General features: G+C 48.6%; 1 protein-coding gene across 5 annotated transcripts in view; it reads right to left on the minus strand.

The window, feature by feature from the left end:
• ALS2CL (ALS2 C-terminal like) overlaps window positions 1–24,939 on the minus strand; it is a 64,357-nt gene extending 39,418 nt beyond the window's left edge. Inside the window, exon 1 of one of the 5 annotated variants that reach the window (XM_048837371.2) lies at window positions 24,836–24,939. Coding sequence is in view for 2 of the 5 variants with exons in the window: in XM_075126065.1 (XP_074982166.1) it covers window positions 11,973–11,996 (24 nt within the window). In the remaining 3 variants the exon portion in view is untranslated. Of the gene's footprint in view, window positions 1–10,916; window positions 11,041–11,972; window positions 12,121–18,301; window positions 18,387–24,835 lie in introns of those variants that run through there. The other 4 variants (XM_075126066.1, XM_075126065.1, XM_075126067.1 and 1 more) reach the window with 4 other exon arrangements.

Raw genomic sequence — 24,939 nt, forward strand, 5'->3', positions numbered from 1 at the left:
TGGGATATGAACACCTTACAATTTAATGCGAGGATAAATACAACACCTCCATGAACTATGGAAATATCATCCCTATCTTACAGATTGGCAAATGAGGCACAGAGAAACTGAGAGCCATAGATCCAAAGGTATTAGGAATCTAACGATGCTATAGGCACCTAGGGACATTTTCAAAAGCACCTAAATGGGTTCTGTGTTTAATTCCCAGCTAAGTGCAACTGAAAAATCCCAGTAGGCATCCACCATTATCTTAAGACTAGATTTTCAAAGGTATTAGGCATCTAAACTGACTTGGCCAAGGTCACAAGAAGTCTTTGGCAGAGCATGGAATTGAACCCAGAGCTCCAAAATCCCAACCTTGCAACCTAATCACTGAATCATTAGCACTTAAGCATGTTCCCTAGCTTTAGGAAGAAGTGTTTTGCTTCATCAGGGTTAGTGTGCAAGCTAGCTGGAGCATGACAGCTTATTTTGCCTTGTAATTTGGTATGGCTGAAGCAAGCAGTCGGACCTACTAGATCCACAGAGAACACAGAGTTAGATCAGGCTGAAATCTGACATTTTGAAATTGATGGAAATTTTCATTTTGGGGGCGGGGGGAGTTTGCTGAAATGTCACGCTTTCAGCCAGTTTTACTACTCTTTGCTCTTCACGGATTCCCACCCCGGGCTCCTTCCCGCATTCCTAATCACCTACTCACTTCTGATCCATGCAGTTTGCATTAGGAATGCCTTCTTCTGAACCATCACGAATAGGCCACTAGAGACAGGATGAAGGACTTCTCTAATCCAGTTCTCTCTCTCAACCCCTACACCGCACACTGCATTGAGAAAGGAGATCCAAAGAAACACTACATTGCTAAAAGCTTTTGCAGTCTGTCTTTGCTTTCACTGGAAGGCTGCCTACTAGCTCTAGTTCTCAAAGTTGCAGCCATGGGTTGATGTCACTTATTAAGTAATCACGCACTCACACTTTTAAAATAGCATTTGATACAACATCCATGACATATGAGTTTCCTATACCACATGCTCTAAGGAGGCATAATGGGGCAAAGGCAGAATTTCCAACTCAATTTTCCCTGCTCTTTGGACTCAAGCCCTTTACCCAGACAGTTATTTGAATAGCGTGTGTATATATACGCCCAGAGTCTGTTGGCGCTAAGGAGAGGTAAAATCCATCGCCTATTGAACAAGGTTGATGCTGATTCAGGGCTGCAGACTTTAAATAACCAACAGGCAAGGGCAAGCACAGGTCACTGGGCACGCTCATGTGAGGAACTGAATGAAAACTGCAGTACAGCAGTAGTGTGGGTGGACTGAACTTTACCAGTAGTCACATGGCCCCCCAGACAGCCGTTTCACAAGACTTCGTTGTTTTTTCCATGTAAGTTTGTAGGATCCATAAAAACAACACAGGTACGATCTACCCACTCTGGAGAAGTCTGCTCCCACTCTTAATACTGACCCTATGCACACACTGATCTTTGGCACCCCTGGATCAAGACACTTTAAAAATCAGAGCTGCCAAGTTCTGTGGAGATCTGACATTATGTACAAGTTAACTTGTTAATTTGCATGTAACCATAAGCTCTGGCTTTAAAAGCTGTGTGGATTTAGCACCGGGTGCGAGAGGAGTCAAACAGGCTGCCTTGGGGAATGAAGTGCTCTGCTGATCTAGAGGACAGCAATAGGACAAGCTTCCCACATGCTGCCCTTCCAGCATGCTTCACATCCAGTTTCAGAGGTAGTGGAATGTCCTCTTGGGCAGTCCCCGAGATCTCCCTGAGACAGTTCAGGAAAGTGGCAAGCCAGTCCCTGGTATCAAAAAGATTGAGAAACACTGCTTTAGGGTAACGGAGTAATTGTCTCCGGGGCCCCACCAAGATCCGACCCTCCACCAAGCAGCCCAAAGCCTGGTGATAAGTGAGATGTGGAAGCCAGATCCAAGATCTCCTCGCTCCGAACTCATCTCACAAGAGCCAAACATCCATTAGATGAGAGCCATCTTTAATCCCAGCTGAGTGGATGGGTTATCTGTGGTAACAAGGCCTATCCAGGTTTCAGAGTAACAGCCGTGTTAGTCTGTATTCGCAAAAAGAAAAGGAGTACTTGTGGCACCTTAGAGACTAACCAATTTATTTGAGCATAAGCTTTCCAAGGCATAATAGAGCTGCCAAATAAGCACTCCACAAAATGCATGGCCCTAGGCACGTCTTTAAGAAATGAGAAAGCATTATACCCATTGGGGGATAGGAACACACACACACACACACGGGTTAGTTGACCTGTCCAGTGGCAGAGCTGGGAATTCAGCTTGGCAAGCCAGCCAATTGTCTGGTCAAATAAAATTCAGTGTGCCCACAATCAAATACGGTCTAATATTTAAGCAAGAATGGTCTGAAATAGGTGGAAGCCTATCTTTCTGATGACCTCATGGTGCCATTCTTTCATTTTCTAGAAGGTCACCGTTTCATATTTTTCCTCCGTTCACTCAGTTAAGGAACTTGGGGTTTTTATTTTGTAGTTGCACATAAGTATCTAAGGCTAAGCCTTTTGGAGGCCATACAGTCTTATTCATTTTTGGTTACTCTTCTTGTAAGTTAGTGCTTTAAAATAATTTGTCCACTTATTTTTGGACTGGTCAAATGTCCAACCCAAGTGGGAGCAAAACCCAATTTGAACTTGCAGTCCTATACCTTACACTCACTTTTATTTCATCAGAATGACCATTGATGGAAGAGGTCCTTAGAGATTAGGCATGACTCACCACTTCCTACAGAAGAGTGGGTTAGATCATGGACAGTTTTCGAAATCCATTGCAAATGAGAAGGTAATGGAACCTTTAACATGACTATTAATTCCCAGCAGGAGATGCTGGCTTAGAGCCTAGTTTTTTCTTTCACTCAGCTCAGTAACCCACCCACTCTGCAGTGAGGACGCAGGCTAAGTCACTCAAGTGCTGACAGTCCCCCAGTGCCTTCCCACAATTCCCCTGTGGGCCTAGAAGGACCAACAAGTTCTCCCAGAATTCACTGGGAAAGAAAGAATACGAGAGCCATTCAGCTTACTGCCGGACAAAAGAGGTGCCCCCAGAAGTCCTAGCAACACACAAGGGAGCACAGCATCAGTGAGGAAATGATAGTTCAGGGAGGGCTTTCCAGTGGGGCTGCTCAGACCCAGGCTAGTCTAACCCAAGCTAACTCTGCAGTGAAGACACCCCTAATAAGGATATTGGTAAGCACATGCCTAAAATCTCTGAACTTAGGAATGCCTTCCCCCCACGCTGCCTTTGCCTTTTTAGATTCTGCACTTTCTAGGGCAGGAACAGAGCCCTTCTGTGTTTGGGATGTACCTACAGCATGTCAGGCACTACTGCAACCAAACCAAGAGGTTCTTTTTCTTAGGGGAGCCTCACTCAATGATCAGTTTCCCATTGAGCTAGACACTTTGCAGACACAAAGAAGATGCTCCCTACCCCAAACAGGGTCACAACATACTTGACATGGTTTTGTTCATGCCTTAGTTTTTCCCAGTTGCTTTTATTTATTGCAACTGTGTGTCTATATGTAAAGTTGTACAAACAAGTTGCCTCATAGAGCTAAGGGTTGGGCTGCAGACCGATTCCTCTTCCAAATACTTTTGGTGCCTTTCATCCCAATGATTTATCATGGGGCTCCATCATTTCATCTCTAGCACGCTCCTCTCCAGAGGCGGCTGCAAATATGCCATTAAAAGTCAAGGGAGACAGAAGAGTTTTGACAAGAGCATTGGGACTGACCTTAATTTTCAGGTCCATGAAGTCTTTAGCATCCAGGCAGGAGAAACAGGAGCTCAGTTTAGTATCACATAGGGTTGCCAACAGTCTCTTATTAACAGTGACATCCCTTTCCCCGGCCCCGCATCTCTGTACAACACAATCGGGAGTTGCTGAGTGCTGCAAAAAGCAGCAAGAAATACCCCTGGTGAACGTAGGTGAGTCCCGCTTTTTATTATTCATAATACTATTGGGAGAAGGGGAGGTGCAGGGACGCTAAGAAAACAGTCCCTTATTTTTTTAAATATAATGTTGGCAACCCTATAAAACGTTCTCAAACACAGTGGTGCACTTTGGAAAAGCAAGTTGCTTTTGCACTTGTGGTGCTGTGGAATCAAGGCATTTTAAGGGCAATCTTCAGCCTGCTCTGGCTAGTACAGCATTTCTAGCGAGCTGAATGCCACGATGCAGTATCTTGGGTAACACAGCGATGAGTGGCATAAAAATCTCAAGATCAGCATTTCAGAAAAGTCTGGTTATTAAGCGACTTAAAGCAGCCCTACAAGTACCACTAGTGATTGGATGGATATAAGTTTGAACCAAAAGAAGAGCCAGAGTGGGTCAGACCAAAGGTCCATCTAGCCCAGTATCCTGTCTTCCAACAGTGGCCAATGCCAAGTGCCCCAGAGGGAATGAACAGAACAGGTCATCATCAAGTGATCCATCCCCTGTCGCTCATTCCAGCTTCTAGCAAACAGACTAGGGACGCCATCCCTGCCCATCCTGGCTAATAGCCATTGATGGACCTAACCTCCATGAACATATCTAGTTCTTTTTTGAACTCTGTTATAGCCTTGGCCTTCACAACATCCTCTGGCAAAGAGTTCCACAAACTGACTGCGCATTGTGTGAAAAAACACTTCCTTTTTTTGTTTTAAATCTGCTGCCTATTAATTTCATTTGGTGACCCCTAGTTCTTGTGTTATGAGAAGGAGTAAACAACACTTCTTTATTTATTTTCTCCACACCAGTCATCATTTTATCGACCTCTATTATACCCCCCCTTAGTTGTCTCTTTTCCAAGCTGAAAAATCCCCGTCTTATTCATCTCTCCTCATATGGAAGCTGTTTCTTACTCCTAATAATTTTTGTTGCCCTTTTCTGAACCTTTTCTAATACCAATGTATCTTTTTTGAGATGGGGCGACCACATCTGCACCATAATAGAACTTTCCAATAATGAGTTCTGAGATGGTCTCTTCTAGTCACCGCATCTTCTGAGTTCTTCCACAGATGTATTTAAGACAGGTCCAGAGAGCCAATTCTAGGAGTCCGGGGAAAGGCTCCGATTTGATCTAAACCAGCCCATTGTTCTTTCTTCCTTAAACATTAAGCCAAGTTTCTAGTCCATGCAACTTTGATAAGCCACATTCCACAGCTGTATTATGCCGCGGTTTCTACATTCAGATCAGTGTCACAACAGAGATCTTTCATTTCATGAGGAAAAAAATAGGTCCAAGCCATATTTTGGCCAATAGACACTCTGAAGCAAGCTCTTCACACCAGACTTTCACACAGCATAGTGTGTTCGTGTACAACGGATTTAACGCCAGAGAAGCAGATGGGAACACAGTAAAGGTGAACATTGAAAATAAAGAGAGGAAAGAGAAAATGAAAGAAAACCCAAGCCAATCTTGATCTACAAGAAGGGAACTTGCAAAAGATTTTGCTCTGTCATCTATCTGAATCGGTTTTTACTGTATTATAAAAGGAGACTCCAATAGGAGACTGAAAGCCAGTTGAAGGGTCTGCTCTTGGAGTTTGTTCTAATAGAGGGGGAGGTCGTAGGGAAAGAAAGGCCTACAAAAAGCATGACAATAGTTCTGCTGACCCACATTGTCCCACTGTTTCCTTGTGCTCCCCCATTTGTCCGTATCTGTGTGTTGTCTCATTTTAGATTATAAACTCTTTGGGGCAGGGACTGTCTTTTTGATCTATGTTTTCACAGCGCCTAGCACAGTGGGGTCCTGCTCTGTGACTAAGGCTGCTAGGGCTTTAGGTTAATCTAAAAGTGAGAAGATAAAAGTGCTGAAGTAATATGAACTCAGGAGGATCAAGTAAGTACTACTATGGACCTAGCATTAATTAAGGAGAATTAAAGGTCAGGTTGCCAACAGTTTTCATGATCTTGACCTATAGGGTGACCAGATGTCCCAATTTTATAGGGACAGTCCCGATATTCGGGGCTTTGTCTTAAATAGGTGCCTATTACCCCCCACTCCCGTCCTGATTTTTCACACTTGCCATCTGGTCACCCTATTGACCTATCAAGTTCGGTAAATCTAGGATCTAGAGAGATGTAAGGTTAGCATTGCCTAGAGCTGGTCCCAAGAGCAGGCAGTATTTTCTGCAGTGTCAAAAGCACTTTCTTTTTAAGTGCGATGCATCAAATCCCGGAGAGATGTTCCATTTTCAGATTTGTCCTCCCCAATGCCACCAGAAGCGGGAGAGAAAGAGGGAAGCCACAAAGACCATGTGTTTATTTTGATCTGACCAAAAAAAAAAAAAGTTTTGAAAAACCCAAATGTTTTCTGTGGGAGCATTTGTACTATTTGCACGGGCTTCCTTCAAAAATAACCTTGGGGGGGCAACATTATGATGACTGAACTACTTCTGTCCCCTTTAATATAGGAAAGGAATCCTGGGCCCACTGACAAAACTCCTATGGTCTTAAAAGGGCAGAATCCTGGGCCCTAGGAGTCTAATGAGGAAGTTATAGATCCTGGGGGCAGGAGGAAGAGGGTCAAGAGCGGTAAGTCAGCAGGACTATGTGGTGCTTAGTCAGAGGTTTAAACCCCCCAGTGCCCTGCACATGTGTCATTGACACATACAGAGTGTGTGGGGGAAGCACAACCAGTCCGAGTTGGCAGCCTCTCTCGCTTTGCACAGAGCTAAGCGACGCAAGGCGACAACGGAAGCCTGAAGTGTCTAATTATGGCGTTATTGGGTGAAATCTTCCCAGGCTGCACTGAACCCCAGTACACAACTCCTACGGGTTCATAGAATCATAGAATATAAGGGTTGGAAGGGACCCCAGAAGGTCATCTAGTCCAACCTCCTGCTCGAAGCAGGACCAATTCCCAGTTAAATCATCCCAGCCAGGGCTTTGTCAAGCCTGACCTTAAAAACCTCTAAGGAAGGAGATTCTACCACCTCCCTAGGTAACGCATTCCAGTGTTTCACCACCCTCTTAGTGAAAAAGTTTTTCCTAATATCCAATCTAAACCTCCCCCACTGCAACTTGAGACCATTACTCCTCGTTCTGTCATCTGCTACCACTGAGAACAGTCTAGAGCCATCCTCTTTGGAACCCCCTTTCAGGTAGTTGAAAGCAGCTATCAAATCCCCCCTCATTCTTCTCTTCTGCAGGCTAAACAATCCCAGCTCCCTGAGCCTCTCCTCATAACTCATGTGTTCCAGACCCCTAATCATTTTTGTTGCCCTTCGCTGGACTCTCTCCAATTTATCCACATCCTTCTTGAAGTGTGGGGCCCAAAACTGGACACAGTACTCCAGATGAGGCCTCACCAATGTCGAATAGAGGGGAACGATCACGTCCCTCGATCTGCTCGCTATGCCCCTACTTATACATCCCAAAATGCCATTGGCCTTCTTGGCATTGGCCTTCTTCACTGCATGGACCACAAAACTCCGACACTCCCCAGGAGCTGGGAAGTTGTGGGCAGGTCAGAGGAGCAGGAGGGGATCATAGCAACTGCCATAATTGCTAATTGACTACAGCTGGGGTTGTCAACATTTTATTTCAAAAATACAGGTCTTTTTTCTTAGCACCCTTATGGGGGAGGAGTACCCTGTACCTACCTAATAGTGCTGGGGTGGGGTGCCCAGTACCACAGGGCGTGGGGCATACTAGCCATGTGGAAATTGAGGAAACCTGCCACTCCCCGCAGCAGTCCGGCAGTCTTGGCTGCCGGGACCCACCTCCCTGCCCATCTGGCTCCCCACCTGTGCAGGGGAGGTGAACAGGGCCCAGGGTCGGGAGGGGAGTGGAAAGATGCACCCGTGAGTACTGACCCCCTGCTGGACAGGGCCCCCTCCTGACTATAGCCCTTGAGCATGGCCCAGTCTGCTTTCCCTGCACCAGCTCTGTCTGGCAGGGTCAGTGGATGGGGCTTTGTGCCCTGGAGCTGCGCTGAAGGGCCAGGCTCAGGAAGGGGCTGTCTGGCATGGGTGGGGGAAGAGGTCAATACTCCTGGGGTGTTGCCTTCTGTTCCCCACTGGCAGAGTGCCCACCAACATCCCCAGTAGAGGAGCATAACTGCTGGCTGGTAGCTGCTGTAGCAGTCAGGGAACATGGTGGGCAGGGCAGGGAGCCTAGTCCTGACAGCCGAGACCACCAGCACAGAGCCCTGTCCGTTTCCCCTGCCGGACAGAGCCCGCTCCTGACTCCAACCTTTCAGCATGGCCCATCATGGCCCTTCATGCCCCCCGCAATAACCTTACTACACGTCCCCCCCGGGGGGTGTGCCCCATAGTTTGGGAACCTCTGTCCTATAGGTACATTGGTTCATGGGACCGATTCTGCATTACTACACTGTCTAATTGTACACACTTTATATCCGTGGAAGCTAATGTCATAATAAAACTGACCTTACGTCAGGAGAATAGTTTTAATATGTTGAAATACAGGATAAAAGGCGTCTGGTAAGGATTTAGTACAGGACAGGCAATTTTCCATTTAAATAAGCAACATCGCTGGTAATACAGGACTGTTGACAACCCTATAGCCTGCAGCCCACCTACCCGAATACCAGGATCCAGACTTTGTGCTGGACAGTGGAAGGAGAGGATTCCAACCCCCCTCGAGCCAGGCCCGCTCCCCACCTGCTCCCCACACGAAGTTTGCCTGCGCGGCTCTTGCTGAGAGCGCTAGGATCTCGGCGTAGCCTTTGAAAGCCACATCTGTTCTCAAAGACTGGAGAAAGGCAGAGCGTCCGGGCCAGAGCCAGAGCCCGCGGAAGTGGGTGAAAGTCTTTCCATAAACAACGTGCTTTGGATCAGGCCCTAAGTGACTTCTCTCCAAAGAATGAAGCCTGTGAATTGCAGATGGGCGAGAACTTCCCCTCAGTGTCAGGGAAAACAATTCAGAGCAGTTAGGCATATTACAACAGGGCCACTTCTCTCCTGCTCCTCACGCTGCACCTTGAGTTCCCTCCTGTCCTTAAAAGGAAGGCAGGTAATATGAGCGCCAACCTTAGCAGCAGCAAGTGGCAGTCAGGTGCCAGCAATCTGTGAGGCAGTGGTCTCTGATGCCCATTAAAGCCCACCAGCAACCCACTGGGGGGGGCTGCTAATCCACCCTCAAACTCCCCTACCCCAAACTGCCTTCTTCCTGCAGCTCAATCTCATCTCTCAGCTGTTAGTTCCACATGCGGCTCTTTTACAGTAAGTGCCACTCGCAGAGCTCCCCCCCGCCACACACACTCCCCTATTCTCCGCCTACCAAAATGTGGGGGGGGGGGGGTAGCTCAGGACCTCTGCCTTGCAGTGGGGTGGTGGGGTAGGGGCTTCTGCCCAGCGGAGCACACGTTCCAGGGCCTGGGGCTTCAGCAGGAGTGGGGCTGAAGCCCCAAGCCCCGGCAGGTGCGCCCTGGCTCTCTCGAACTTCTGAAGATTGTCATGTGTGTCTCGGTGGGTCAGTACGTTTGGCCATCACTATGCTATACGCCCAGAGCATCGTGGGAGCTGGCACGAAAGAGTCCATGAAACAGAACTGTGCTACCTAAGACACTTATATGGCACCCATCACCATTGCATCCAGGTGCTTCATAACCGTTCACGTATTTATCCTCACGACGCCCCTTTAAGACAGGGCAGTGCCCATTTTACAGACGGGCCCCAAGAATAAGCAGTCTGCCCAAGGTCCTGGAGGAAGCCTGTGGCATGAACCTGAATCCAAGTCCTAGGCAAGTGTCTCAACCATTGGACCATCCACTTTCTGCAACGTGTCAGACCTCTAAACTCATCAGCCCAGAAATGGGCCACGTAGTGCAGGACTATTAACACTGATCCCTTTCTTAGAATCATAGAATCATAGAATATAAGGGTTGGAAGGGACCCTAGAAGGTCATCTAGTCCAACCCCCTGCTCGAAGCAGGACCAATTCCCAGTTAAATCCTTGTCCAGAGAAGGATTAGACGACCCTCCATTTGGAATGAGAGCTCACTAGGTGTCTGTACAGCACCTAGAGCAACAGGCCACTTCGGGGTTTTGAGGAGACCTCGGAGCTACTAGACTACAAATAAAGTCAATGCAACCTGGCAGGACATACCAGCGTTTACCTGCAGTCAGCGTTTGGAGAGGCTTTTAAGATACCAAAGTTCACCTGCATTCCGAAAAATCACACCAGGCTAGTCTAAAACTTCGCAGTAAACTTGTTGGGAGAATGACAGCAATTGTGCCATTTGCAGAGCACCCGGGCACGCTCTTCCACCGTGACTAATAAGCTTGGTATTTGTTTTTGCTCAGCCAGGGAGGCTCCAATCCTGAGCTGAACACAGGGTTCTGAATCTAGCTTCACCAAGCTACTGATCCCAGGTAAAATTGGTGCTTCCTGCCTCGTCCAGGTCTGTCTCATCCGATACAGGAACAATTTCCCACACAAACAGGCTCCAATCGGTCGACTTAGGAAAGGTGGCTCCAACTAGATTCTCCCCCCTCCTTTTGCCAGGGTCATCTTGCGTTTCTCATAAAAGATCTCAAGACTCCTGTTTTAACCTGGTGACACTGCTAAGGACTCAATTCTCTCCCAGTGCTTCTGTATCTTACATTCACCAGTAACACCAATATCCACCCCATTCCCCCCCACACACAATTAAGGCACCTTGAACCCTCCCTCCCCTTGGTAAGAAAGCAGAATGCCAATAGACCCTGCCTGTGGCAGACACTCCCAGGGAATGCACTGAATTCTACCACCACTGGCCCAATTAAAGGGCTCTCCATGTTCAAAAAGATTTCAACTGCATTTTACCTTGTCTATTTAATCTGGGGAGAGTAACCTTAAACGCTCCCTCATGCAATTTGGCCATTTAAGATCAAGCGAAGCCAGCTTTAACGTGCACCCTGGTGGCTAAAATAACTTACTTTACATAAGACGAACAATCATGTTTTCCTTGGGCCCCTGCAGCTTCAGTTCCTCTGGGCTTCTGAGCGCTGAACTACCAGAGTCTCCGATCACCACACCCACAGCTCCCTTCCTCCCTCCCACAGCAAGTTGCCTACTTTGCTGAAACACAGATCCAGGCCTGTGTACTGGGCGAGAGAGACACACAGGGCCCGAGATAGAATTACCGAACCCTGGTAAAGGGAAACTAGGCATTGGCTGCTCGTTACCTTTGTTCTCCAGTTGCTTAGAAACAAAAACCCCTGTCGCTTCAATCCGATGTGTCAATTACTGTTATATGTATGTTAGAGGCATGTAAAATAGACGTAGGATTTAAAGGGAAAGTCATGGAATGAATTCCTCTCCACTAGGTTACATCCCCTGGATCACCACGCCCAATATCTCCCCAGCCCCAGGCAATGTATTGCCCCCTCCTTTTCTGTATTTCGGTGGGTTCCATGAGCCTTCCCCAGCTGGGTTCCTTGCATCATTTACCTTGCTCGGCAATTTTCACCCTTGCCTGGCTTCTGCTGTTAAGAACAGCATGAGAGTCCGATCAAAGCACTGGGGAAAAGGAGAGCCATCACTATTCAAAGTGCACTGGGCACATAGCAGGTTTAGTCTGCAACAGACTGCATGAGACGTGTGCACCGTGCATTCCCCACGGCAGCACACAAACCACTACACCTTCATACTGTCACCAGCAAGGGAAGATCTTTTTTAACCACACCTCCTTACCCCTCCCCACCCACCTCCAGTTGCCCTTCAACCTACCAGAGCCCTCTGCCCAAAAGCCCTTCAGCTTTTCTAATCCAGCCATAATTGACAAATCCCTGCAATCCTTCACCAGGCAGCAAGCATACCACATGAGAGCCGCTAAACAAAGCCCCGCACTGTCCCAGCCTGCTTCAGGGAACGCTGGAGAGCAGGAACAAAGCCCCATTCTCCGATTCCCCAGATGCTCTGATGCTACAATTTACTGGCTTTCCTCCCCAGCTGGATGATTTCAAGGAGCTTTACACGCCGCAGGAACTTACTAACACAGGAGGTCCGGGGCTCATCAGTCCATCACTCAGAGAATGCCCACTGCACAAAGGAGAGTGGAGAGGTGTCCAGGCTGGGTGAGCCTTTGTTGAGAGTGATTCTTTTATCACGGTGGACTTCCTCCCTGCTCCCCCGGAACTCCACGGCCCTTTTCAGCATGGGACATGCACCATAATTCACTGTCCACTTCAGCAAGGGTGACTTGCCCAGCTCAGCTGTGCAGCAAGCCAGTCCATATAAGGCATGCAGGTATATACACACAGCAGGGAACAATCCTATACCGCAAGATCGGTCCCTCTTCTTTTCCAGCCTGTTAGGTCCTTAATGTCAGACTCAGATTCGATCCATAAAAACTTATGGCAAGATGAAGGGGTTTGTGGTTAAATGCAGGGCTCCAAACCAAGAAATCTAGGTCTTATGCTTGGCTCTGCCATATGTTTCCTGTTAAGTGACTTGACCAAGCTTACATCTGTGCCTCAGTTTCCCCCCTCTGTAAAATGGAGAGAATACTCCTAACTAAAAGGTGTGTGAAGAGATTTTGCTCTGCGGTGCAATGAGACGGCAGGGTATCACAAGCAGCATGGCTCTTCTTAAAGGAAAACTTGCTTCCTCTTTTTGCCCTCTTAGGAAGTCCAAGGGTGGAGTGTAGGGAGCTATATTTGCCTTGGACTAACTCTTAGGAGCTGCTTTTGAAACATCCAGTTGACATGCTTGGTCCGCGGCTTGAAGAGAAGTCACTTTCCCTGGTGGTACACCTCCAAGCAGAAGTCATCTTTCTGGAGCACAGCGCAAGGGGTTGCTTTATTTACAGGGCTGTTGCGTTCCAGGCTCCATCTATGAACACATTTCTCTCAGGCAGGGCTGGGCGGGGATCTGAACCCAATAGAAACCAATCTGAACTTCTAATAGCAGAGCCAGCTGGTACTTTTAATCAGAGAATCTCAAAGCCGCACCACTAATGTCTAATGGCACAAACCTGAACACCCTTGCCCTGCCCCCTTCCCCAAAGCCCCGCCCCTTCTGAGGCCCCGCCTCTTCTCACTCCAGACCCCTTCACTCACTCTCCTCCACCCTCACTCATTTTCACTGGGCTGAGGCAGGGGGTTGAGGGGCAGGAGGGAGTGCGGGCTCTGGGCTGGGGTCGAGGGGTTTGGAGTGTAGGAATCATCCAGTGCACTAAGTGCCTCAGTAAACACATGGGCGCAACCAGACAATCACTATGCACTTGTCTGGTGCACACTTCCAAAAACAACCAGTTCTCATTTTCAAAGGGAACCTGCACAACACCTTCAAAAGAAGAGCCTTGGAGCTTAAATTCATAACTCTGCTAGACACTAAAAATCATGGACTGAATAGAGTTACTGATTTATGGCTTATTACAAACAATCTAAAAAGAAAAGGAGGACTTGTGGCACCTTAGAGACTAACCAATTTATTTGAGCATGAGCTTTCGTGAGCTACAGCTCACTTCATCAGATGCATACCGTGGAAACTGCAGCAGACTTTATATATACACAGAGAATATGAAACAATACCTCCTCCCACCCCACTGTCCTGCTGGTAATAGCTTATCTAAAGTGATCAACAGGTGGGCCATTTCCAGCACAAATCCAGGTTTTCTCATCCTCCACCCCCCCACACAAATTCACTCTCCTGCTGATGCTAGCCCATCCAAAGTGACAACTCTTTACATAATCAAGTCGGGCTATTTCCTGCACAGATCCAGGTTTTCTCACATCCCCCCCACCCCCATACACACACAAACTCACTCTCCTGCTGGTAATAGCTCATCTAAACTGACCACTCTCCAAGTTTAAATCCAAGTTAAACCAGAACATCGGGGGGGGGGGGGGGGGGGGGGGGGGGAGGAAAAAAAAAGAGGAAACAGGCTACCTTGCATAATGACTTAGCCACTCCCAGTCTCTATTTAAACAATCTAAAACCCACTAACAGCCCCTCCCCACCAAGCTGCCTTCCCCTCCTACCCTTATCACTGGAAAGGGTATTAATGGGCCACTTCCCCTTGAAATGTGTTAACTACTTATGCTAAAGAATCTGTTCCACCTTGTATTGAGCTGTGATGCTCTGAGTAGGTCTACACTGCAATTAGGCACCTGCCGCTGGCTGGAGCCAGCTAGGGTGACCAGATGTCCTGGTTTTATAGGGACAGTCCCGATATTCAGGGCTTTTTCTAATATAGGTGCCTATTACTCACCCACCCCCACTCTGTCCGGATTTTTCACACTTGCTATCTGGTCACCCCAGTGCCAGCTGACTCAGCCTAAGGGGCGGTTTAATTGCAGTGTAGACAAAGACATTTGGGCTGGGGTTGCAGCCTGAGCTCTGTGACTCTCACCTCGCAGGATACTAGAGCCCAAACTCCTGCCTGAGCCTGAACGTCAACACCACAATTAAACATCCCCCTATCCCAAGCCAGCTGGCACAGGCCACCCATGGGTGACTAGTCGAGGGTATGTCTACTCTGCAGAATACATTTCTCAGGCCTGAAGAAGACCTGTGTGAGCATCTCTCACACCAACAGAAGTTGGTCCAATAAAAGATATTCCCTCACCCAGCTGGTCTCTAACACCTGGGACAGTGGTGCCGGAACGGGAGGGTCAGGGAGCCATGGCCCTCCCCCTTTTTGAAAGGCCCATCTATTTTTCACCATGGTGGACCCCGCTCCCTTCCCCTCTTCTTCCCCCCACCCCCTCCCCAGCCAGGCCAGCAGCTGGTGGAGCCGGGCCAGGGACCCCGGGCAGTTATGGGAGCCATGCGGACCCTCCACCTGCCCATAGTGTGGGGGGCCTGAGAGCAGCTCCTGGCCCGTGTCCCTGCCACCCAGGGCGCATGGAGGGTCTGCGTCGTCGCTCTCCATAGCTGCCCGCTTGGCTCTTACTGTGGCCAGGCTACAGCTCTGAGGCACCACCCTCTGGCCGGAGCTGGGTCGGGGTAAGAGCCATGTGGGCAGCTGTGAGGAGCCTGGGTCCCTCCACCTGCCTTGGTCAGTGGGCCTGGGGGGGGCAGAGACACAGATGGGGGCTGCTCTTGCACACATACCTCTCCCACCTAGGGCAGGGGATGGGGGCCTCCGAGGGATGAGGAGGGGGCCTTTGCCGCCACACACACACTTTTGGAAAGGCTCTGCCACTCTTGATCTGGGACCAGCACGGCTACAACACTGCATCCAAAATGAATGCTTCATTTTGATGTTCCAAATGGAAGACAACAAAACACATGTTCAGCAACATACAGATGTGCATCATTCCTGACCAGCTCATGCAGGAAGTTGATGGCACAGCCAAAAATAGACCCCAGGCCTTCTGATTTGACCTTGTCCTGTCCTTCAGCCATGAGACCGACCATCCACCTTGTATGACTGGCCGTGGCAGACAGTCACCACCATGACACAACACTAATTCCTAGTACCCTCCCACTAGTTCTCAGTGGTTCCTTTACTCCCACTGTCCACCTCCTTCTTCCTCAGGCCTGGCTTCACTCCTCTACCACTCACTCCCCACCCAACACCATGCCAGGATTACACAACCATTGCACCCACCCATCCTCCAAGGTCTTCAGCCATTCTTGGATTTAAAGATTCCGGGATGATGGATTTAATTATGTACACACTCCGAGCCTGTACATAAGTGGATAAGGCCCTGGCCTGTGGCCTACCCTCATTCTGCCACTAGCCTGCTGTGTCACCTTGACAAAGTCCCTTAATCTCTCTGCCTCGGTTTCCCCTCCCATCTTTTCTAGCTAGATTCTCTTCAGTGTCTCCTGCTCTACGTACATTCATTTCCGAGCACAAAGGAGCCCTGCAGTCTCAGGTGGTAATGCAAGTAACTACCAACCTCCTCGCCTCGCCCAGCCGGATGGGAGTGCAGGAGAACAGGGAGATCTGACATCCGTATTGAAAAGCTGCCTAGTTCCGAATCCTTTTCTATCAAGCTCTTTGGAGAAGCACATTTGCATGGAGCATCCCCGGTCTATCAAAGGGCATCCTGGGGTACCCAGCCTTTCAGGCACCTGGCTTGCACCTGCCTTTAGCACAGGGAAGCGTTGCCCGTACCTGCCAGGGCTCAGCTCCCTGGTTCTTTCAGCCTCCTGAGGCACGAATACCCCCCCACTCAGTCTAGCAGACTCCGCTGTCCCCCAGGAAGGCCACAGACAGGAGTTGGAGCGTGCCAGCATCCTCCAAGCATCCCCCTGCAGCGTGCAGCCCCTTAGCCACTGGGCACAAAATTATCAGGCTTGCGGTTCCTCAAGGAACAGGGCACCACAGCCTCCACCAGAGGTGGGCAAACTACGGCCCGCAGGCCACATCCAGCCCGCGGGACCCTCCTGCCCGGCCCCTGAGCTCCTGGCCCAGGAGGCTCGCCCCCGGCCCCTCCCCTGCTGTTCCCCCTCCCGGGCTCACTGCGCCGTGGGTGCAAGGCTCTGGGCGGCAGGGCGGGGAGGTCTTGCCAGGCAGTGCAGCTGCAGAGTCCGGCCCGATCCGGCGCTCTGTGCTCCGATCCGGCGCTCTGTGCTGCACGGTGGCGTGGCTGCCTCTGCTGGTGCTCTGGGCAGTACGGCTGTAGCGTCGCCAGCCACCGGTGCTCCAGGCAGCATGCGGGGGGGGTTGGGTAGAGGGCAGGGGGATTGAATGGGGGCAGTGAGGGGTGGGGGTTCCCAGGGCGTTCAGGGAGAAGGGGTAGTTGGATGGAGCAGGGGTCCGGGGGGGCAGTCAGGAATGAGAGGAGGCGTTGGATGGGGCCGCAGGGGTGGGCAGTCAGGGTTGGGGGGTCTAGGGGCAGTCAGGGGACAGGGAGGGGTCTCGGGTGGGTCGTCAGGGGGTGAGAAGCGGGGGAAGGGGGGGGGGTCGGATGGGGGCAGGGGCCAGGCCACGCCTGGCTGTCTCAGGAGGCACAGCCTCCCCTAACTGGCCCTTCATGCAATTTCGGAAACCCGATGCAGCCCTCAGGCCAAAAAGTTTGCCCACCCCTGAGCACACAGCTCCGCGCATAGCGCTTCGAGCTGTTTATAGAGAAAACTTCCTCTTGCTTATTCAACAAAGAACAGATTCATATGATCGCAAACAAATACTCGGAACAAAGGACGGGTTTGTAAGAACCTAATCACAACACGGGCTAGAGCCCAAACTCCGCTAACAAGACGCACGGCTGTCTAATAAGGCACTGCTTACCCCGAAGTCCTTCTTCACAGTGTCTTTCACCCAGGATGGCTAAGACCCTGCTTTCCTGAGGCCAAGCCTTATTACCTAGGGAGGTGGTAGAATCTCCTTCCTTAGAGGTTTTTAAGGTCAGGCTTGACAAAGCCCTGGCTGGGATGATTTAACTGGGAATTGGTCCTGCTTTGAGCAGGGGGTTGGACTAGATGACCTTTTGGGGTCCCTTCCAACCCTTATATTCTATGATTCTAAGCCCACCGGCAGCTTGCTTCTCCCTAACAGAGGCCCACTGCCCAGGTATCTTTCTGCACCCTCAGAGGTATCAGCGGAGAGCTTTGCTCTCCTCCCTTTGGCCCTCCAGCTGTTTACCTTAGTTTTCCTTCTGAAATCCCCACAAGCTGTAAATTAGCATTTGACTTCCTATGCGAAGAGACTTCTATTGTAGGACACACAATACACAACATTCCGCCAGGGAGATGGGGGTCTGGAGAAGTCGGTCTCAAGTCATGGTATCTTTAACTACAAGGCCTTCAGCATATACATTTCCCACCCACATCTTTGGCATTCTCCATACATACATTTTGCAAAGTTTATGCTGACCGGTGTGCTAAAAACCTATGTGACACTCTTTGGTGAGCTAAAACAACCCCCTGCCCCCTTTGGATCCCTGTAACCCAAATGCCCCCTGCCAGCTGGCATCAAGGAGGTCCCTGAGTCACAAAAGCATTTACAGGTCTAGAAGCATGGGATGGTCTGAGTGCTGACAGCAGGTAATGGAAAAATCTCATCCTACTGCCACACGTTCACGATTTGCATCAGCTCAGGATGTGGCCCTACGTCCCCGAAGAGGGTTTTCGGTAATAATGGAGATTTTTCCCCCCCACACCCCCAGCTGGGGCTTTAAGGAAGTTGGTTTATAGCTCAAGTTCCTCTCTTCTGTTTGAGTGTAGAAACACATTCTTCCCTGCCCCGGAGGCAGGGGGAGGGGGGAAAAGAGGTGTCAGGACGGCTGGTGATGCTGTGCTGAGTAAGCACCGGAGGGCGTGGTTTGCAGACAATCCAGGGACAGTACCAGCTCAGCTTACAGGAACTATTGGTTATTTAAATTTTAGTTCGGGGTGATTTATAGGCTTCCAGGAATAACTTTACCTTGAGACAATGAGTCACTGCTTCAGCTGAAGGCACCACTGAAGCCTGGAGCTGGACAGAACCATCCCCAGCAGCTCACACTTGGAATTAATTCAGCGCAGTCACAAAGCCTCAGCCCTGCTCAGGACACAAAATTGAGAAGCCTTGCCTCATCTCACTATAAGTAGCATTGCATCGTCCACCCTTCCTGCCAGAAGGCTTCTGAAGAATGCGGGGGTAGGGGTGGGGAAGAGAAGAGAGATGGCATTCCCATGTCAGATTATGAGCGCTGCACAGTTAGTGTTATAACCCACGCCAAGAGTGGGTGGGGCTCTTTTTGTCCCCTGCAACAGCTAGGTCAGAGGCTTGTGCAAAGTAATGCACATTGGAAAAAACAGTCCCAACTATACATACAGAATGATGGGGTCTAAATTAGCTGTTACCACTCAAGAAAGATCTTGGAGTCAGTGTGGATAGTTTCTCTGAAAATATCGGCTCAATGTGCAGCAGCAGTCAAAAAAAAAGCAAACAAACAATGTTAGGAACCATTAGGAAAGGGACAGATAAAGACAGTAAATATCATATCGCCACTGTATAAATCCATGGTATGCCAACACTTCGAATATTGCATGCAGTCCCCATCTCATAAAATCATGACTGGTGTGGAAAAAGTGTTATTTACCCTTCTCAAAATACAAGGACCAGGGGTCACCCAATTAAATGAATAGGCAGCAGGTTTAAAACAAACAAAAGGCAGTACTAGTTTACACACTGCACAGTCAACCTGTGCAACTCCTTGCCAGGGAATGTTGTGAAGGCCAAACGTATAGTGGGTTCAAAAAACCTAGATAAGTTCATGAAGGATAGATCTATGAATAGCTGTTAGCCGAGATGGTCAGGGACGCAACCCCATACCCTGGGTGTCCCTAAGCCTCTGACTGCCAGATGCGGGGACTGGATGACAGGGGACAGATCACTCGATAATTGCCATGTTCTGTTCATTCCCTCTGAAGCACCTGGCACCGGCTACTGTTGAAGACAGGATACTGGGCTAGATGGACCATTGGTCTGATCCAATCTGGTTATTCTTATGCTACTGCTTCCAAGCGAATGGAGCTTGCTTTTAGATCCAGGTGTCCCACATTCAGTTCCCAGAGAGGACCTGGTAGGTGCATTGTTACATTAGCAGAGCCCCAGTGTACACCACATTTCAAAAATGCTCTACCTAAGACGACAAGGGTGATCTCATTCAAGGAAAACCCACCCACATTTTGGTCCAAATCTTTTTTCCAAATGAGCTACCTCCTAAAATTGCTGAAATGTATCTCAGGAGGTTAGGCTAAGTCCCAGTGCTTCCCTTTGGTTTTTATCAGCCAATGCATTCTGGTTCATATCTCATTCAAAGCAGCCCCAGAATGGTGTGGCTTTGAAGACACCAGTTCTCACGGGACTTGAGATCCCAAGCCAGACCTCCTCCTTCACAAATGGAATGAGATCTCAGAAATGTATGCAAAGGAAAGGGGAATTATCAAAGCCCCAAAGCTCTTTACTTGATTCCTGTTTTATGCAAACCTCTCTGTCCAGCCCTTGACAAAGAAGTAATTCTTCCGCTCTACTCCATGCTGATTAGGCCTCAACAGGCATATAGTGTCCAGTTCTGGGCACCACATTTCAGGAAAGATGTGGACAAATTGGAGAAAGCCCAGAGAAGAGCTCCATTGTAATTCAGAATGATTAAACAAAATGATTAAAGGTCTAGAAAACATGACCTATGAGGGAAGATTGAAAAACATTGGTTTTGTTTAGTCTGGAGAAGAGAAGACTGAGGGGGGACATGATAACAGTTTTCAAGGACATAAAAGGTTGTTACAAGGAAGAGGGAGAAAAATTGCTCTTCTTTACTTCTTGTCCTACGCTCCGAGGTTATGGGTTTAAATTGCAGCAAGGGCGGCTTAGGTTGGACATTAGGAAGAACTTCCTAACTGTCAGAGTGGTTAAGCACTGGAATAAATTGCCTAGGGAGGTTGTAGAATCTTTGGGGATTTTTAAGAGCAGGTTGGACAAACACCTGTCAGGGATGGTCTAGATAATACTTCCTTGAGTGCAGGGGACTGGACTAGATAACCTCTCGAGATCCCTTCCAGTTCTATGATTCTATAAAGGGATGTGCTGTGAAACTTCCTAACACAACCTGAAGCCAAGCAAAGCTTAAGTGTGGAACTGGTCATGAGCCAAGAATGCTGAAAAGCTCATCAAAACGTCAGTCAACTGGGGGTTGCATTTGCACAAGTCAAGTCACATTCTAGGATCTTGACAGAATTTGATGAGTTTGATCCTAATGAGGCGGCAAAATTTGGTAGTTTTCATTAGGTTTAGAGAATTATTTTCAATTCATTCAAATGCAGCTTTCATGAGATTTGGGGTGAGAAGGTAGGACGGACTCCAGTGAACTGAAACAGCAGAGTTTTGCAGGGCTGGAATTGCTAGCCTGGTGAAATATAATCTAAAGCATAGGTAAATTAAATCAACAACAGATCTATAGATCCCAAGACCAGAAGGACCATTGTGATCATCTAGTCTGACCCCCTGTATAATGCTGGACAAAGAACTTCCCCCAAACAGTTCCTAGAGCCCATCATTTAGAAAAACATCCAGTATTGATTTAAAAATGGTCAGTGATGGGGAATCTACTACCACAACCTTTGGTAAATTGTTCCAATGGTTAATTACGCTCACTGTTAAAAATTACACCTTATATCTAGTCTGAATTTGTCTAGCTTCAATTTCCAGCCACTGGATCACGTTAAACCTTTCTCTGCTAGACTGAAGAGCCCATTATTAAATAGTTGTTCGCCATGTAGATACTTATAGACTAATCAAGTCACCCCTTAACCTCCTCTTTGTTAAACTGAGTAGATTGCCTTCTAGTGATGGACTCAAGGAGCTCAAAAAGAAAAGGAGTACTTGTGGCACCTTAGAGACTAACAAATTTATTTGAGCATAAGCTTAAGCATAAGAAGCATAAGCATAAGAAGGCAGGTTTTCTGATCCTTGAAACCTTGAAAGCAGCTTTCAGAAATCAAATGGGAACAGAATGAGATTGCGCTCAGGGGACATGACTTCAACACTCTTCAGCCTGCTGCTGTGGCAGTGTAATTGTATGGGGACTTCAGATGCGATGGTGGAAACCTTACACAGCAGGTAGTTAGGGGACCAACACCAGTCACTACACAGCTTGAAACGTCACCAGGGCCAACCCTTAAGGGTATTCCACGCATCGAGCCAATCTGCCACTTTATAGGTAGTCAGCATGATGGACACAGCATGGCCAGCAACTCAATTGGTGCTCCAGGGCTTCCTGAGAAGTCTCCTTGGTACAGAGGGACAGATCTCAGCTGGTGTGAGCCTCAGCTGCGTTGACCTCAATGGAGCGATGCTTGTTCACACCAGCTGAGGATCTGGCTCTAGTGTGCCACCAAGATGGGGCAGCAGGCTGGACTGTTCTCACCCATTCAGCTGCCCTTAGGGGCCCAAGTCAGAGTTGGACATGTTTTGCCCATGCACCTGTTGAGTCCAGGAACTCAGTATTTGTGTGAGCAAGTCAGACAGTTGTGCATGGAGACAGGGAGCTAGGTATAATTCTATTACCCCACTAGCATAGACAAAAGCAACGTTTAGGCCTACTTCGCAATCCAGCCCTTCCCAACCCTCTTACAAGATCTCTCTGAAAGATCCAATTGGCGTATGATGCAAGACCGGTTAGAAGAGGGGGTAGGGGAGTACAAAAGAACAATGGGTACAAAGCAGTGATTTTCCTAGCTCTGGGCAGTCACTTGAAGCCCTCTGTAGATCAGCCCCATATGATGATCCCTATAATGCTGTCAAGAAACTTTCCCTAGGGTATCTGGCCAGACTGACTGATAGGGGTAGAGATCCAGGGAGCTCATCAAGAGGTTTGGTTTGGATTTTTTGGACAAGACATTTTCCATGCCAGAGATGCCAATTTGTCAAAGCCAAAACTGTTCGCAGAAAGGGCTGGTTCTGACAAATCGTCAAAACTTCCCATTGACGGTTTCAAAACTAGCAGTTCCATTTTCTGTGTAAAATCAACTTCTACTTGGATATTTAAGGTAGTTTATAGTAACAAAAAAGTTAAAAATGTTAAAATCTCAACAAGAGGTTTCAGTTGTCTTGAGACAAGTGTTTTTTCAGTTAATGAAAAGTTTGAGATTTTGACTTTCCATCCCAGTTTGGGACAGGATGGTTCTTTTGCCGGGGGGGGGGGGGGGGGAGGGGGCGGTGCTGGGGGAGGGAAGGGGAAGAAGAGAAGAGACTGTAAAAATTCTTAATGGGACAGGGAAACAGTTTCCCAGCCAGCTCCAGAGATCAAGTATGTCAAACTATCAAGCAACAATGACCTCTTGCATAAATAGTCTACACCATTCAAAGCCTAGACACTCAGAATCATCATGACCTCTAGGTGCTACTGCACTAGATTATTAGATCTTCTGGCCAGGACGATACTAGTGAAGTTAAAAGGAGCAGCTTCTTTAGTCAACAGCAGTAGTAAGTATTTATCCTCTAGTGGACCAGCCACTAAAGGTGTGAGGGATGCGCAGCACTTTGCTAGTGTTTGTTGTGGTTGTAATAGATACAGACAGAGCAAGGAATCCAGAAACATCCCGTGTTTTCTCCTGGCAGCTGCAAATTCTGGCTTTTGGATAAAGACTGTTTATCCCCTCGATTTAAGGGAATTATCATAGAATCCTAGAAGTGTCTGGCTGGAAGGGACCTTGAGAAGTCGTCAAGTCCACCCCCACCCCACACACCGACAGCGAGGCAGGACCAAGTAAACCTAGACCATCCCTGACAGGTGTTTGTACAACCTGTTCTTAGAACCCCCTAATGATGGGGATTCCACAACCTCCCTTGGAAGCCTGTTCCAGAGCTTACCTGCCCTTATAGATATTAGGAAATATTCTAACTAACATTAATTACTTCTTGTCCTACCCTTCAGTGGACACGGAGAACAATTGATCCCCGTCCTCTTTATACAAGCGCTTAACATATTTGAAAAATGTATCAGGTCACCCCACCTTTTAGTCTTGAAAAAAGAAGACATGCCCAGGTTCCCCCCCCCCCCCCCCCCCCCCGTAACCTGACCTATGAGGAAAGGGTTTTCTAAACTGAATTAACATTAATCCTTTGAAAAAAAATCAACAAGGTCCTTGGGTATACTGCCAGGAGTCTGTTGCTGCCACTAGGGGGTGCTGTGGCAGGGGGGACAGAACCTTCGGGCCACAGAATGCTGTTCATTGTTTTCTGCCTAGTGGCTCCCATGGGAGCCCAGGGCCGCATTGCACACACATGCAGGACCAAGACGGTCTCTGCCCCATAGACATTACAATCTAGATGTCTGAGGCAAACGGGAGAGGTATGAGATCAGTGATACACACGAGCTTTGGACAGTAAGCAGGAATCTCACCTGGGTAGTTAGCCAGGTTTGCAGGCATCTCAGCAGAGGTGAGAGTCTTGGGAGATTAGAGGGGTCCATTTAAGGAGTTCACGTACACACACATACTGGCAGCATGGGAGAAAGCATGGAATACGAGGGACTAGGTAACTGGTGGGCCGCAGATGCAGAAGGGAGGTGGGTCAGGACTCGCAGAAGGCACAAAGCCTGGTCCACATCTCCCCCGGCACAAGTCAATGTTACATGCATCTCCCTGCTTCTCTCCTACTGCTGGTCCCCATACCTTTCGTCAGGCAGAAATCAATAGGTCACCGACTTGTGCAGAAGGAGAGGGTTAGTTACTGGTATTTATTGGGAGGATGGGCTGGATGGACTAGTGGATAAAAGAGTAGACTGGGGCTTAGGAGAGGTGTGGTCTGTTCCTGGCTTGGCCACGGTCTTCCTGGGTGAACTGGGTCACTGTGACTCAGTTTCCCCTCACACACACACACCATCTGTAAAATGGGCATAGCACTCCCCTATCTCCCAGGGAACTGTGAGGATAGAAGGCATTAGTGACTGGGAGGTGCTGAATTTTTACAAGTACACAGAGAGGCAATGCAAGAGAAAAATTGTGTTATTTGACAAGAATATTATAAATTATGTTGTTATTGCCCTCCTAGGATTCTGAAGGCTTTTGGAACATGAGTGCATTTCACCTCCACACCCCCATGAAATTAGCAGGGCACTCATTTTACATTTAGCAAATAAAGGTAGAGAGATGAGAGTTTCCTCAAGGCCGCAGCCTGGCTGACAGAGCAGGTTCTATCCCTGACTCCTTGTCTTGTGCCTTATGCAGGATCCCTCCTTCACCTGCCTTGCAAGACAGAGCGCTGAACTTAGAATACCTTTCAGCACCCCTCTCCCACACAGCTGTAAGGAGAGATTTGGCCACAGGAGCGACCCAACCCTTTCGAAAAACGTAGCTCCCTCCTGGGACAATCCACTCAGTTTCCCAAAATATCACTTGACTAGCCGGCTAGCTAGATTTTGTCCTAAATAAGAGTCAGGCTAGCCGAAATGGAGCGAGACGCATTCCTTACCAGGGAGCGTGTTATCAACCTGACCACGCAGCTCCATGGCGCGGAGAGAGAAGCTATTGACAGGAGCGGCCTGCTTTGACTTTTCAGCTACTTGATTTACTAGC

The sequence above is a fragment of the Caretta caretta genome, chromosome 2 (genome assembly GCF_965140235.1).
Source record: "Caretta caretta isolate rCarCar2 chromosome 2, rCarCar1.hap1, whole genome shotgun sequence".
In the NCBI taxonomy this organism is placed as follows: domain Eukaryota; kingdom Metazoa; phylum Chordata; order Testudines; family Cheloniidae; genus Caretta; species Caretta caretta.